Source organism: Entelurus aequoreus, linkage group LG07, assembly GCF_033978785.1.
Source record: "Entelurus aequoreus isolate RoL-2023_Sb linkage group LG07, RoL_Eaeq_v1.1, whole genome shotgun sequence".
In the NCBI taxonomy this organism is placed as follows: Eukaryota; Metazoa; Chordata; class Actinopteri; order Syngnathiformes; family Syngnathidae; genus Entelurus; species Entelurus aequoreus.
Window position 1 is genome coordinate 74,311,231 of NC_084737.1, and position 17,254 is coordinate 74,328,484.

Consider the following 17,254-nt stretch of genomic DNA (forward strand, 5'->3'; position numbering starts at 1 on the left):
TCAGAGCTCTCCAATAGGACAATTAACCAGAGACTATCAGAGCTCTCCAATAGGACAATTAACCAGAGACTATCAGAGCTCTCCAATAGGACAATTAACCAGAGACTATCAGAGCTCTCCAATATGACAATTAACCAGCGACTATCAGAGCTCTCCAATAGGACAATTAACCAGCGACTATCAGAGCTCTCCAATAGGACAATTAACCAGAGACTATCAGAGCTCTCCAATAGGACAATTAACCAGAGACTATCAGAGCTCTCCAATAGGACAATTAACCAGAGACTATCAGAGCTCTCCAATAGGACAATTAACCAGCGACTATCAGAGCTCTCCAATAGGACAATTAACCAGCGACTATCAGAGCTCTCCAATAGGACAATTAACCAGAGACTATAAGAGCTCTCCAATAGGACAATTAACCAGAGACTATCAGAGTTCTCCAATAGGACAATTAACCAGCGACTATCAGAGCTCTCCAATAGAACAATTAACCAGAGACTATCAGAGCTCTCCAATAGGACAATTAACCAGCGACTATCAGAGCTCTCCAATAGGACAATTAACCAGAGACTATCAGAGCTCTCCAATAGGACAATTAACCAGAGACTATCAGAGCTCTCCAATAGGACAATTAACCAGAGACTATCAGAGCTCTCCAATAGGACAATTAACCAGCGACTATCAGAGCTCTCCAATAGGACAATTAACCAGAGACTATCAGAGCTCTCCAATAGGACAATTAACCAGAGACTATCAGAGCTCTCCAGTAGGACTTGGAGAGCTATATATTGGATAGTCTCTGGTTAATTGTCCTATAGGACAATTAACCAGCGACTATCAGAGCTCTCCAATAGGACAATTAACCAGAGACTATCAGAGCTCTCCAATAGGACAATTAACCAGCGACTATCAGAGCTCTCCAATAGGACAATTAACCAGAGACTATCAGAGCTCTCCAATAGGACAATTAACCAGAGACTATCAGAGCTCTCCAATAGGACAATTAACCAGCGACTATCAGAGCTCTCCAATAGGACAATTAACCAGAGACTATCAGAGCTCTCCAATAGGACAATTAACCAGAGACTATCAGAGCTCTCCAATAGGACAATTAACCAGAGACTATCAGAGCTCTCCAATATGACAATTAACCAGCGACTATCAGAGCTCTCCAATAGGACAATTAACCAGCGACTATCAGAGCTCTCCAATAGGACAATTAACCAGAGACTATCAGAGCTCTCCAATAGGACAATTAACCAGAGACTATCAGAGCTCTCCAATAGGACAATTAACCAGCGACTATCAGAGCTCTCCAATAGGACAATTAACCAGAGACTATCAGAGCTCTCCAATAGGACAATTAACCAGAGACTATCAGAGCTCTCCAATAGGACAATTAACCAGCGACTATCAGAGCTCTCCAATAGGACAATTAACCAGAGACTATCAGAGCTCTCCAATAGGACAATTAACCAGAGACTATCAGAGCTCTCCAATAGGACTATTAACCAGAGACTATCAGCGCTCTCCAATTTGCTCAATTTACCTTTAACTCTGTTATTATTAATAATTAATGATATTTACACTTAATTGAACGGTTTAAAAGAGGAGAAAACACGAAAAAAAATGACAATTAAATTTTGAAACATAGTTTATCTTCAATTTCGACTCTTTAAAATTCAAAATTCAACCGAAAAAAAGAAGAGAAAAACTAGCTAATTCGAATCTTTTTGAAAAAACTTAAAAAATAATTTATGGAACATCATTAGTAATTTTTCCTGATTAAGATTAATTTTAGAATTTGGATGTTTTAAATAGGTTAAAATCCAATCTGCACTTTGTTAGAATATATAACAAATTGGACCAAGCTATATTTCTAACAAAGACGAATCATTATTTCTTCTAGATTTTCCAGAACAAAAATTTTAAAAGAAATTCAAAAGACTTTGAAATAAGATTTACATTTGATTCTACAGATTTTCTAGATTTGCCAGAATAATTGTTTTGAATTTTAATCATAATACGTTTGAAGAAATATTTCACAAATATTCTTCGTCGAAAAAACACAAGCTAAAATGAAGAATTAAATTAAAATGTATTTACTATTCTTTACAATAAATTTTTTTTTTACTTGAACATTGATTTAAATTGTCAGGAAAGAAGAGGAAGGAATTTAAAAGGTAAAAAGGTATGTGTGTTTAAAAATCCGAAAATAATTTTTAAGGTTGTATTTTTTCTCTAAAATTGTCTTTCTGAAAGTTATAACAAGCAAAGTAAAAAAAATAATGAATTTATCTAAACAAGTGAAGACCTAGTCTTTAAAATATTTTCTTGGATTTTCAAATTTTATTTGAGTTTTGTCTCTCTTAGAATTAAAAATGTCGAGCAAAGCGAGACCAGCTTGCTAGTAAATAAATAAAATTTAAAAAAAATAGAGGCAGCTCACTGGTAAGTGCTGCTATTTGTGCTATTTTTAGAACAGGACAGCGGGCTACTCATCTGGTCCTTACGGGCGACCTGGTGCCCGCGGGCACCGCGTTGGTGACCCCTGGTCTAGAATATCTCCATGTTAAAGGCCCACTGAAATGAATTTTTTTTATTAAAACGGGGATAGCAGATCCATTCTATGTGTCATACTTGATCATTTCGCGATATTGCCATATTTTTGCTGAAAGGATTTAGTAGAGAACATCGACGATAAAGTTCGCAACTTTTAGTCGCTGATAAAAAAAAGCCTTGCCTGTAGCGGAAGTAGCGTGACGTCGCAGGTTGAAAGGCTCCTCACATTTCCCCATTGTTTACACCAGCAGCGAGAGCGATTTGGACCGAGAAAGCGACGATTACCCCATTAATTTGAGCGAGGATGAAAGATTTGTGGATGAGGAACGTGAGAGTGAAGGACTAGAATGCAGTGCAGGACGTATCTTTTTTCGCTCTGACCGTAACTTAGGTACAAGCTGGTTCATTGGACTCCACACTCTCTCCTTTTTCTATTGTGGATCACGGATTTGTATTTTAAACCACCTCGGATACTATATCCTCTTGAAAATGAGAGTCGAGAACGCGAAATGGACATTCACAGTGACTTTTATCTCCACGACAATACATCGGCGAAGCACTTTAGCTACGGAGCTAACGTGATAGCATCGTGCTTAAATGCAGATAGAAACAAAAGAAATAAACCCCTGACTGGAAGGATAGATAGAAAATCAACAATACTATTAAACCATGGACATGTAAATACACAAATAATGCTTTCCAGGCTGGCGAAGCTTAAAAATGCTGTTGCTAACGACGCCATTGAAGCTAACTTAGCAACGGGACCTCACAGAGCTATGCTAAAAACTTTAGCTATCCACTTACGCCAGCCAGCCCTCATCTGCTCATCAACACCCGTGCTCACCTGCGTTCCAGCGATCGACGGTGCGACGAAGGACTTCACCCGGTCATAGATGCGGTCTGCGGCCCAGAGATGGATGAAGTCAAGGTGAGGTCGGCGGCTAGCGCGTCTGCTATCCATCTCAAAGTCCTCCTGGTTGTGTTGCTGTAGTCCGCCGCTAATACACCGATCCCACCTACAACTTTCTTCTTTGCAGTCTCCATTGTTCATTAAACAAATTGCAAAAGATTCACCAACACAGATGTCCAGAATACTGTGGAATTTTGCGATGAAAACAGAGCTTTTTGTATTGGATTCAATGGTGTCCGAATACTTCCGTTTCAACGATTGACGTCACGCGCATACGTCATCATACATAGACGTTTTCAACCGGAAGTTTAGCGGGAAATTTAAAATTGCACTTTATAAGTTAACCCGGCCGTATTGGCATGTGTTGCAATGTTAAGATTTCATCATTGATATATAAACTATCAGACTGCGTGGTCGGTAGTAGTGGCTTTCAGTAGGCCTTTAAGAAACTCGGCTTCAGCTGCACCATGTTTTGTTAGTAAACACAGAAACGACACAGGAAGAATCAGAAGGACGACACCGCAGCGCTCCAATAAAACACACTCAGATCTTCTGTTTTTAGCCGATACTACATAGAAAATAACGTGAAATAACGCAGTAACGGTAACTGAGTTACTGAATATAAAAAATAACGCGTTAGATTACTAGTTATTACCGCTGAAACTAACGGCTTTGTAACGCGTTAATCCCAACACTGGATTGTAGTGTAGACTTACATTTTTGATTTAGGGGGTTTTACTAAAACATTTACCATTCAGGAGTTATAAGCCAATTAAAGGGTGCAACTGTTGTGATAAATAATATAAATATGACTATTTACTATGTCCTTTCTAAAGAAAAAAATCAGATTATGTTTTAATTCAGTTAATTTGTGAGTTGTTTTTTTTAACTTATTTTATTCTAAAATAATTGTAATATTGTAGTGAAGTGGATTATATTTACATAGCGCTTTTCTCTAGTGACTCAAAGTGCTTTACATAGTGAAACCCAATATCTAAGTTACATTTTTAAACCAGTGTGGGTGGCACTGGGAGCAGGTGGGTAAAGTGTCTCGCTCAAGGACACAACGGCAGTGACTAGGTTGGCAGAAGCGGGGATCGAACCTGGAACCCTCAAGTTGCTGGCACGGCCACTCTACCGACCGAGCTGTGCCGCCCCACATTGTATCATAACAAAAAGGTAGACAAATTATTATGAGTAAATGAGTAAAGTTCAGTGTCTAAGGGCAGACTCAATTTGCTTTTTAGTATTTTTCTAATTAAAATATAAAATAATTACACAGTTCACACATATGTATAATAATAATAATAATAATAATAATAGATTTTATTTGTAGAAAGCACTTTACATTGAGCAAACAACCTCAAAGTGCTACAGTGTATTGAAAATTTTTTTAAATAATAAAAAGATAAAAAAATAAAATAAAAATAAAAACTAGAACAGCCTAATAGCTAGAGCTAGTAAGCATATATATTTTTTTAAAGAAGGGTTTTTAAGCCTTTTTTAAAAGCATCCACAGTCTGTGGTGCCCTCAGGTGGTCAGGGAGAGCATTCCACAGACTGTATGTGGATTTATTTTTATACATTATAATTATTTTCCCTTGATTCCTTGATTGTAACTTTCCTAAAATTATATTTTTACTGAGGTTTTTAATTCTACATTTTTGCAAAGCACATTTGGGTATGGTTGTTTTTACTTATTTGAAACACACAAATAGTGTAACACGGTAAAAAGGAACAAAACTAAAATATAAATTCAGCAAGTAATTTAAAAGTAAATTGTTTTATTGATTTATTGTATTATGTGCAAAATATAATCTGTTATGAGGCATCTAAAACCTATTGATCCATTTTTATATTCTATGGATGTTTTAAAAAATACAACTTTTTTGGAGGGAAAAATGTCACATTTGTGGGTGTGGGTTGTATTTGGAGGAAGTCTGTATAAAATTGAACACATCAGTTTAACTGTCTGTTTTGGAAAGGAACGCTCATGGTCCAGTCTATTCCCAAACACAAAATAAAAAAATAAAACCATTTAGCTCGTGACCAGAGGTGGGTAGTAACACGCTACATTTACTCCGTTACATCTACTTGAGTAACTTTTGGGATAAATTGTATTTCTAAGAGTAGTTTTAATGCAACATACTTTTACTTTTACTTGAGTATGTTTATAGAGAAGAAACGCTACTTTTACTCTGCTCCATTTATCTACATTCAGCTCGCTACTCGCTATTCAGCTTCAATGGCGTAGTTAGCAACAGCATTGTTAAGCTTCGCCAGGCTGGAAAGCATTAACCGTGTATTTACATGTCCATGGTTTAATAGTATTGTTGTTTTTCTGTCTATCCTTCCAGTCAGGGATTTATTTATTTTGTTTCTATCTGCATTTGAGCACGATGCTATCACATTAGCTCCGTAGCTAAAGTGCTTTGCCGATGTATTGTCGTGGAGATAAAAGTCACTGTGAATGTCCATTTCGCGTTCTCGACTCTCATTTTCAAGAGGATATAGTATCCGAGGTGGTTTAAAATACAAATCCGTGATCCACAATAGAAAAAGGAGAAAGTGTGGAATCCAATGAACCAGCTTGTACCTAAGTTACGGTCAGAGCGAAAAAAGATATGTCCTGCACTGCACGCTAGTCCTTAACTCTTACGTTCCTCATCCACGAATCTTTCATCCTGGCTCAAATTAATGGGGTAATCGTCGCTTTCTCGGTCCGAATCGCTCTCGCTGCTGGTGTAAACAACGGGGAAATGTGAGCAGCCCTTCCTCCTGTGACGTCACGCTACTTCCGGTACAGGCAAGGCTTTTTTTAATCAGCGACCAAAAGTTGCGAACTTTATCGTCGTTGTTCTCTACTAAATCCTTTCAGCAAAAATATGGCAATATCGCAAAAGGATCAAGTATGACACATATAATGGATCTGCTATCCCCGTTTAAATAAAAAAAATTCATTTCAGTAGGCCTTCAAGCTTACATGAACTCAACGTCAAATTTGAGGAAGCACATCGCGGTAAGTAACGTTAGTAGATATTTTGGCTGTCACCGTAGGCTGATGTTAGCTTCCCTGCTATGAATCACTGTCAAATGTACATCGTGTGGGGACATTTATTAACACACTGCAGCCTCATAGACAGACAGACAGAGAGACACACACACACACACACACACACACACACACACACACACACACACACACACACACACACACACACACACACACACACACACACACACACACACACACACACACACACACATGCATAGAAACACCAATCAGAAGTGCACAGTGTGTTCCCAGGTGCAGCCCCCACCTATCAGTTTATGGTTTGCGTAAAGGCTAACTTGTTATTTTCCTTTGTAATCTTTGCCTACTGAGCCTATGGTGCTGTTAAGTTATTGTGGCTTATTTTGCCTTAATTTTTTTAATATTTATGTATTACTATTTAATATATATCATTGTTTTAGTTGCTTAAGAGATATTCCTGGCTCTGAATTTGCACATTGCTATTTTTATGCATTATTTGTTGCTGTCATCATTAAACGAACAGGTTACTCATCAGTTACTCAGTACTTGAGTAGTTTTTTCACAACATACTTTTTACTTTTACTCAAGTAAATATTTGCATACATTGGATAATTGTTTCAGATGTAATAATAATAATAATAATAATACCTGGGATTTATATAGCGCTTTTCTAAGTACCCAAAGTCGCTTTACATGTTTAAAAACCCGTCATTCATTCACACCTGGTGGTGGTAAGCTACTTTCGTAGCCACAGCTGCCCTGGGGTAGACTGACGGAAGCGTGGCTGCCAATTTGCGCCTACGGCCCCTCCGACCACCACCTATCATTCATTCAACATTCATTCACCGGTGTGAGCGGCACCGGGGGCAAGGGTGAAGTGTCCTGCCCAAGGACACAACGGCAGCGATTTTTTTGGTAAAAGGCGGGGAGCGAACCTGCAACCCTCAGGTTTCTGACACGGGTGCTCTACCCACTACGCCATGCCGCCCCATGTCTATGTTTTTGTATCTGTCCCTATTTCAAATAATCTCTATAATAATAATAATCAGTTTATGGTTTGCGTAAAGGCTAACTTGTTATTTTCCTTTGTAATCTTTGCCTACTGAGCCTATGGTGCTGTTAAGTTATTGTGGCTCATTTTGCCTTAATTTTTTTTATGTTTATGTATTACTATTTAATATATGTCAGTGTTTTAGTTGCTTAAGAGATATTCCTGGCTCTGAATTTGCTCATTGCTATTTTTATGCATTATTTGTTGCAGTCATTAAACGAACAGGTTACCCATCAGCTACTCAGTACTTGAGTAGTTTTTTCACAACATACTTTTTACTTTTACTCAAGTAAATATTTGCATACATTGGATAATTGTTTCAGATGTCTATGTTTTTGTATCTGTCCCTATTTCAAATAATCTCTATAATGATAATAATCAGTTTATGGTTTGCGTAAAGGCTAACTTGTTATTTTCCTTTGTAATCTTTGCCTACTTAGCCTATGGTACTGTTAAGCTATTGTGGCTCATTTTGCCTTAATTTTTTTTATGTTTACGTATTATTATTTAATATATATTATTGTTTTAGTTGCTTAAGAGATATTCCTGGCTCTGAATTTGCTCATTGCTATTTTTATGCATTATTTGTTGCAGTCATTAAACGAACAGGTTACTCATCAGCTACTCAGTACTTGAGTAGTTTTTTCACAACATACTTTTTACTTTTACTCAAGTAAATATTTGCATACATTGGATAATTGTTTCAGATGTCTATGTTTTTGTATCTGTCCCTATTTCAAATAATCTCTATAATGATAATAATCAGTTTATGGTTTGCGTAAAGGCTAACTTGTTATTTTCCTTTGTAATCTTTGCCTACAGAGCCTATGGTGCTGTTAAGCTATTGTGGCTCATTTTGCCTTAATTTTTTTTATGTTTACGTATTATTATTTAATATATATTATTGTTTTAGTTGCTTAAGAGATATTCCTAGCTCTGAATTTGCTCATTGCTATTTTTATGCATTATTTGTTGCCGTCATCATTAAACGAACAGCTTACTCATCAGTTACTCAGTACTTGAGTAGTTTTTTCACAACATACTTTTTACCTTTACTCAAGTAAATATTTGGGTGACTACTCCTTACTTTTATTTGAGTAATAAATCTCTGAAGTAACAGTACTCTTACTTTGAGTACAATTTCTGGCTACTCTACCCACCTCTGCTCGTGACCATACATTATACTTTCTTTCTTTTTTCCAAGAAAGTGAGCAAACGTTACAGAAAACAGAACATGTTTTTTTTGTTGTTTTTTTTTTTGCTTTTCTACAAGAACACAGCGCTTGTGTGCTCAATACATTTGCAGTTGGCGACCTCATTAAGAGCTGGAAGCCCTTCCTAAACATCCCAGAGAAATAATTACCTTGGAGTGGGGAAAAAGGAGCCTTTTGTTAGTTCAACATTTCCCTTAAAATGATAGAAAGGTGCCACTGTAAATGATGTCATTCCTCTCTGGCTTCCATCACAAGACCGCTTTATTTTTTTTTTTACAAAATGTACACTGGATGGATGACTGGCGATTGACTTTTCTCCTCTGTTGGAACGTTTTTTTTTTTTGCTTAGTTTTTTTCTTGGTGTGTGAAGGAGTTGGAGAAACATGCACGTTCTGTACAAAGTCCACATTGGGGAAAGGAAGAGAAAAGTGCACATGGCTTATAACGTACTCACTCCCCAGTAAACACACAAACAAAACAAAGCAAAAGAGACAAAAGTGCTTTCCTGCTCGTGTTCTCGCACTTCGGTCCCTTTTGAAAGAAACACGACTCTTGTTCCTCTTTGGAAGTCATCGTTGATTTGGCTTTCTGGCTCAAATCCAACGTCCTCAACACAAGCAAATACTGTCAAACATTTCACTGTAAAGGTCCCGTCTTTTTTCTTTTTTTTTTCCTCTTTCAACTATTAAGTCCCACAAAAAATGTGCTGGTCGAAATAAATCCGTTTAAAAAAAAAAAGTGCTTTTACTTTACACGCCCTTTTGTGTGTCTGTAGCTTTGCTAGCTGTGTGCGTACAATTACATAACATTAAATAGCACATGAACACTAGCACACAGGCTAACATTAGCATCATGCTCGGTCAGCCCGGAAAACTCGAAAACGATCAAACTTACAGCGCACGTGTCTGTCGGTGACTTGACAGTCGGCGGAGCTGCAGGATTTATTTTAAGATGTGTAGTGAAGCCTGTTTGAGCGCCTCTTCTGTAAAAAGCGGGAGCAAAAAAAATAAAAAATTGAAAGATTTTTGGTGCTCATAAACCATACTTGCCAACCTTGAGACCTCCGGATTCGGGAGATTTTATATATATATATATATATATATATATATATATATATATATATATATATATATATATATATATATATATATATATATATATATATATATATATATATATATATATATATATATATAGTACAGTACACAGTAATGAAAACACAGTTGTTCTACTAACTGTACTGTACTTGCTGCTTACTTGAAAAAAAAAAAACAACAGTATATTTCGGGCTATAAGTCGCAGTTTTTTTCATAGTGCGACTTATACTCAGGAGCGACTTATGTGTGAAATGATTAACACATTAGCGTAAAATATCAAATAATATTATGTAGCTCATTCACGTAAGATACTAGACGTATAAGATTTCATGGGACTTAGCGATTAGGAGTGACAGATTGTTTGGTAAACGTATAGCATGTTCTATATGTTATAGTTATTTGAATGACTCTTACCATAATATGTTACGTTAACATACCAGTTGGTTATTTATGCCTCATATAACGTGCACTTATTCAGCCTGTTGTTCACTATTCTTTATTTATTTTAAATTGCCTTTCAAATGTCTATTCTTGGTGTTGGCTTTTATCAAATAAATTTCCCCCAAAAATGCGACTCATACTCCAGTGCGACTTATATGTTTTTTTCCTTCTTTATTATGCATTTTCGGCCGGTGCGACTTAAACTCCGGAGCGACTTATACTCGGAAAAATACGGTACCATTCACTATTTGAGTAGCCTTTGTTCTGCCATTTGAGTACTGGCGAGCGATCTCTGAATCCGGGAACATATCCTTCACGGATTTGTTGAAAACATCCGCAAATGAGAACGGGATGTTTCTTGCAGCTATCAGCATAGCCATCTTTGTCTCGGCATATGCTACACCCTCGGGTCTCCATTTAGCGAGGTGGCCCATAATACTGGGCTGTGACCAGCGTTGTGCTTCTCTGACCGTTCATGAGTGACTATATCCATTCAGCCACCGAGTTATGGGTTATACAAACCCTGTTTCCATATGAGTTGGGAAATTGTGTTAGATGTAAATATAAACGGAATAGAATGATTTTCAATTTCAACCCATATTCAGTTGAATATGCTACAAAGACAACATATTTGATGTTCAAACTGATAAACATTTTTTTGTTGTTGCAAATAATCATTAACTATAGAATTTGATGCCAGCAACACGTGACAAAGAAGTTGGGAAAGGTGGCAATAAATACTGATAAAGTTGAGGAATGCTCATCAAACACTTATTTGGAACATCCCACAGGTGTGCAGGCAAATTGGGAACAGGTGGGTGCCATGATTGGGTATAAAAGTAGATTCCATGAAATGCTCAGTCATTCACAAACAAGGATGGGGCGAGGGTCACCACTTTGTCAACAAATGCGTGAGCAAATTGTTGAACGGTTTAAGAAAAACCTTTCTCAACCAGCTATTGCAAGGAATTTAGGGATTTCACCATCTACGCTCCGTAATATCATCAAAGGGTTCAGAGAATCTGGAGAAATCACTGCACGTAAGCAGCTAAGCCCGTGACCTTCCATCCCTCAGGCTGTACTGCATCAACAAGCGACATCAGTGTGTAAAGGATATCACCACATGGACTCAGGAACACTTCAGAAACCCACTGTCAGTAACTACAGTTGGTCGCTACATCTGTAAGAGCACGTTAAAACTCTCCTATGCAAAGCGAAAACCGTTTATCAACAACACCCGGAAACGCCGTCGGCTTAGCTGGGCCTGAGCTCATCTAGGATGGACTGATACAAAGTGGAAAAGTGTTCTGTGGTCTGACGAGTCCACATTTCAAATTGTTTTTGGAAACTGTGGACGTCGTGTCCTCCGGACCAAAGAGGAAAAGAACCATCCGGATTGTTATAGGCGCAAAGTTGAAAAGCCAGCATGTGTGATGGTATGGGGGTGTATTAGTGCCCAAGACATGGGTAACTTACACATCTGTGAAGGCGCCATTAATGCTGAAAGGTACATACAGGTTTTGGAGCAACATATGTTGCCATCCAAGCAATGTTACCATGGACGCCCCTGCTTATTTCAGCAAGACAATGCCAAGCCACGTGTTACATCAACGTGGCTTCATAGTAAAAGAGTGCGGGTACTAGACTGGCCTGCCTGTAGTCCAGACCTGTCTCCCATTGAAAATGTGTGGCGCATTATGAAGCCTAAAATAGCACAAGGGAGACCCCCGGACTGTTGAACAACTTAAGCTGTACATCAAGCAAGAATGGGAAAGAATTCCACCTGAGAAGCTTCAAAAATGTGTCTCCTCAGTTCCCAAACGTTTACTGAGTGTTGTTAAAAGGAAAGGCCATGTAACACAGTGGTGAACATGCCCTTACCCAACTACTTTGGCACGTGTTGCAGCCATGAAATTCTAAGTTCATTATTATTTGCAAAAAAAAAATTAAGTTTATGAGTTTGAACATGAAATATCTTGTCTTTGTAGTGCAGGGGTCACCAACGCGGTGCCCGCGGGCACCAGGTAGCCTGTAAGGACCAGATGAGTAGCCCGCTGGCCTGTTCTAAAAATAGCTCAAATAGCAGCCTTTATTTTTTAAATTTTATTTATTTACTAGCAAGCTGGTCTAGCTTTGCCCGACATTTTTAATTCTAAGAGAGACAAAACTCAAATAGAATTTGAAAATCCAAGAAAATATTTTAAAGACTTGGTCTTCACTTGTTTAAATAAATTCATTATTTTTTTTACTTTGCTTCTTATAACTTTCAGAAAGACAATTTTAGAGATAAAATACAACCTTAAAAATGATTTTAGGATTTTTAAACACATATACCTTTTTACCTTTTAAATTACTTCCTCTTCTTTCCTGACAATTTAAATTGTATTGTAAAGAATAATAAATACATTTTAATTTAATTCTTCATTTTAGCTTCTGTTTTTTCAACGAAGAATAATTGTGAAATATTTCTTCAAACTTATTATGATTAAAATTCAAAAAAATTATTCTGGCAAATGTAGAAAATCTGTAGAATCAAATTTAAATCTTATTTCAAAGTCTTTTGAATTTCTTTTAAAAAAATATTTCTGGAAAATCTAGAAGAAATATCGATTTGTCTTTGTTAAAAATATAGCTTGGTCCAATTTGTTATATATTCTAACAAAGTGTAAAATGGATTTTAACCTATTTAAAACATGTCATCAAAATTCTAAAATTAATCTTAATCAGAAACAATTACTAATGATGTTCCATAAATTCTTTTTTTAATTTTTTCAAAAAGATTCGAATTTGCTAGTTTTTCTCTTCTTTTTTTCGGTTGAATTTTGAATTTTAAAGAGTCGAAATTGAAGATAAACTATGTTTCAAAATTGAATTGTCATTTTTTTCGTGTTTTCTCCTCTTTTAAACCGTTCAATTAAGTGTAAATATCATTAATTATTAATAATAACATAGAGTTAAAGGTAAATTGAGCAAATTGGCTATTTCTGGCAATTTATTGAAGTGTGTATCAAACTGGTAGCCCTTCGCATTAATCACTACCCAAGAAGTAGCTCTTGCTTTCAAAAAGGTTGGTGACCCCTGTTGTAGTGCATTCAACTGAATATGGGTTGAAAAGGATTTGCAAATCATTGTATTCCGTTTATATTTACATCTAACACAATTTCCCAACTCATATGGAAACGGGGTTTGTAGATAAAGCTCCGGGAGATTTTCGGGAGAGGCACTGAAATCCGGGAGTCTCCCGGAAAATTCGGGAGGGTTGGCAAGTATGTCATAAACACCCAAACATTAGAACATGATACAAACGTCACTTTTTACAGGAAAAGGGAACCTTATAAACTCTTCACAGGAAAGGCCGTCAGCAGCACATTTTGGCTACGATGGCGCCGCGTTACGTGCTTTTGTACGGGAGCGTGCGGACACTTCTGCTTTCCAGGCTGATTGTCTCTGGTGAGTTGAGAACATGCAAAATCACAACAATCGATCCTCCAGGGCAGCGAACGCTTTGTCCTTCATTGAGCTTCGCAGCACAAATGTTCTTGTCGCTCAACTGTAAGAAAAAGACAGTAAGTGCATGCCGATGTCTATTTACAGAGTGTGTGTGTGTGTGTGTGTGTGTGTGTGTGCGGACATGCATGTGTGTGTGCGGTGACACATTCAAGCGCTCCTTGGCGCCCTCTGTTGAGGCTTACTCCTGCTCTTCCTGCCCGCCACCCTGCCCCCTCCTCCCCCGTTCTTGTGCCGCTCCTTCTCCTTGTCGGCCGCCGCCGCCATGTCGCTGTGGCGGCGGCGGTTGCGAGGCGGGCGGTACCCGAGCGCGCGGCAGTGCTGGCCCAGGTTCCTCGGGTGCACCAGCGCCATGGCGTCGCCGTGCCATAGCTGGCCCGTCGCCGCCGCCGCGCCCGGGTGGGAGGAGCCCGACCAGGAAGCGATGAGTCGGCCGGGCGAGGGGCTCCACACGGCCAGGTGGACGGTGACGGCGGTCCAGTGGTAGCCGTGCTCCTCCACCTGGCAGTGGTAGACGCCGCCGTGGGACAGCTCGGCTCGACGGATGAGGACGCCGCGCTCGATCACCACCACCTGCTCGCCAGACAGCACCTGGACGGAGAGAAGCGGGCGTGACTCGACGAAGGAGGTGCGGTGTTGCCCTCATTTACTGTAAAAGTACTGTAAATTCCGGACTACAAGTCACTACTTTTTTCCTACGCTTTGAACCCTGCGGCTTATACAACTGTCAGAATAATTGTATCTAAGTTATCACAAAACTTTGTGTTTCAATGAGTTCCCGGCGAGCAGACAAAAGCTGTCTTTGATCTTACCAATCAAAAGGCTTGTAAAACTCCACTGTGTAGGATGGGGAGCGACATGAGGGTGTCGGTTTCTTTCTTCTATTGTAATCCACAGGAAGATTTTGTCTTGACCCGAAATCTACAAAGCGGACCTCTTCTTTGAACTGTTTTGTGACCGAGGGCAACGGCTGTTTACGACCTTTTCTTTGAACTGTTTTGTAATCAAAGGCGGCGGCTGTTTACGACCCCCTTCCTTTAGAAACAGCTGTTGCCATGTAATCAGGGAAAGTCCAAATAAAAGAGGAGGCGTACAAGCTTTCGTCAGAGCGTGGTGGGACACTGTGTACAAGGATACAGGTCTACGCGTTTCTCCTCATTGAATTCTGTCTCTGTTTAATTCCTTGCTTCTTGTCTTGTTTAATAGATGTCATCAGTGTTTGAACCTGACAACAACCATGCGGCTAACTTATGTGGCTAACTCGGGGGTCAGCAACCCGCGGCTCTTTGGCGCCGCCCTAGTGGCTTCCCGTACCTCTCTCAGAGATGTGTGAAAATGGAAAAAGATTAAGAACATTTTTTATTTTTTGTTTTAATATATTTTCTGTAGGAGAACAAACCTTCCTAATTGTTAGAAATCCCATTGTTTATGTTAAACATGCTTCACTGATGAGAGTATTTGGCAAGCACCGTTTTGTCCTACTAATGTCAGTGATCCTTGAACTCATCGTAGTTTGTTTACACGTACAACAATCTCCGACGCTGCCACAGAAAGACGTGTTTTACGCCACTCATTCTTTGTCTCGTTTTGTGCACCAAATGTTTTATGCTGTGCGTGAATTCACAAAGGTGAGCTTTGCTGATGCTATTTACTTGTTGGAGTGCTAATCAGGCATAATAGGTCAGTGCGTGACTGCAAGCTAATCAATGCTAACATGCTATTTAGGCTAACTGTGCGTACATATTGCATCATTATGCCTCGTTTGTAGGTATATTTGAGCTCATTTAATATCCTTTACTTATGTCCTCTGTGTATTTAATTTAGTTTACACATTAACGATGTAATATTGGCTGCATTTCTGATAGTTGTTTGTGTGCCATGTTGTTCCAGACCACAGCAAACGTTACCCAGCTTGCAAAGATTGTAATAAATGCATTAGAAGAAAGTTGGACACACACATCTATACCTTTGGCCATTCTGAGCCAGTAATTTCCAGAAGTTATCTCATCCTGTGAGAAGCCTCCATTTTTACTAATGATTTCCAATGTTGCACAAATGTGCAGAATAAAAATTAAAATACAATATTTCTGTCAACGAAGATTTGCGTCAGTTACTTACATCATGTGTTGTCTTCATTATTACACTTATATATGGCTTTTAGTTTTTTTGTAGCTCAAAACAGTTTTTTTTGTTGTATTTTTGGCTCAATATGGCTCTTTTAACATTTTGGGTTGCCGACCCCTGGCCTAACTGGTGGATTTTTCTCCACTAACGGCCATAATGTTTTGTATTTATTAGTTTTCATTTAATCTTTTGGACGAGTTGACTCACTGCAGGTGTTGCGGGTTGAAAATGTACTTCCTGTTTTAATGCCCTTAACCGGAAGTAAAACCGTCCATAGCGTTTTTGCTCGAAAGGATTCTTCATTCATCATTCCAAGCCACATTCATCAGTTTTACAATATAACTAAAACAATTCATACTTACTAAACCGTCCCATGTGTGATGTCTGAATGAGTGCATACTGTATTTGTACGTGCTATCGTAATGTGATGAAGCTAGTCAGCTAATATACTAACACATGTACGATTGTCTTAGTATTATTAACTTACAATGGTATTATTAGGGACCGAGTCCCTTTGGGACAGAGGACCCTATTGAATTTTGAGTTTTATTATTATACCGCCGCCTCTTTGAGCTGTAATTTGACCCCCTTAACATGCTTCAAAACTCACCAAATTGGACACACACATCAGGACTGGTGAAAATTGCGATCTAATCAAAAAAACAAACCCCAAAACTAAAAATTGCGCTCTAGCGCCCCCTAGGAGGAAAACACAGACAAAACTGCCTCTAACTCCAAGTAGGAATGTCGTAGAGACATGAAACAAAAACCTCTATGTAAGTCTCACTTAGACATAGATTTCATTCACTGACAACCCCCAGCAAAAAATCAACAGGAAGTTTGCAATTCCCCCTTCAAAACAAAAGTTGTGTAAAAACAGTCACCTTTTTTCAAACATTATCTCCTCTGAGCGCGTTTGTCGTGTCGGATTCAAATTAGCACAGGAGAAAGATTGAACCCTTCTTATTAAAAGTTGATGAAAGAGTTTTAATTACTGCTCCGGTTTGGATTTTATGAGCCCTCAAAGTCGGTCCCGTCCATCGCTGCTTGCAGCTTTAATTAGGGACCGAGTCCCTTTGGGACAGAGGACCCTCTTGAATTTCTAGCGTTTTATTATTATACCGCCGCCTCTTTGAGCTGTAATTTGACCCCCTTAACATGCTTCAAAACTCACCAAATTGGACACACACATCAGGACTGGTGAAAATTGCGATCTAATCAAAAAAACAAACCCCAAAACTAAAAATTGCGCTCTAGCGCCCCCTAGGAGGAAAACACAGACAAAACTGCCTCTAACTCCAAGTAGGAATG

At 38.6% G+C, this 17,254-nt stretch overlaps 1 protein-coding gene across 5 annotated transcripts in view; it reads right to left on the minus strand.

The window, feature by feature from the left end:
* Positions 1-13,132: 13,132 nt before the first annotated feature.
* Positions 13,133-17,254, minus strand: part of sema3h (sema domain, immunoglobulin domain (Ig), short basic domain, secreted, (semaphorin) 3H) — a 223,171-nt gene continuing 219,049 nt past the window's right edge. For 3 of the 5 annotated variants that reach the window (XM_062054460.1, XM_062054462.1, XM_062054461.1), the window contains one exon: positions 13,134-14,410. In XM_062054460.1, the coding sequence (XP_061910444.1) occupies positions 13,970-14,410 (441 nt within the window). In that variant the 3' untranslated portion in view covers positions 13,134-13,969. Of the gene's footprint in view, positions 14,411-17,254 lie in introns of all 5 variants that reach the window. The other 2 variants (XM_062054464.1, XM_062054463.1) reach the window with 1 other exon arrangement.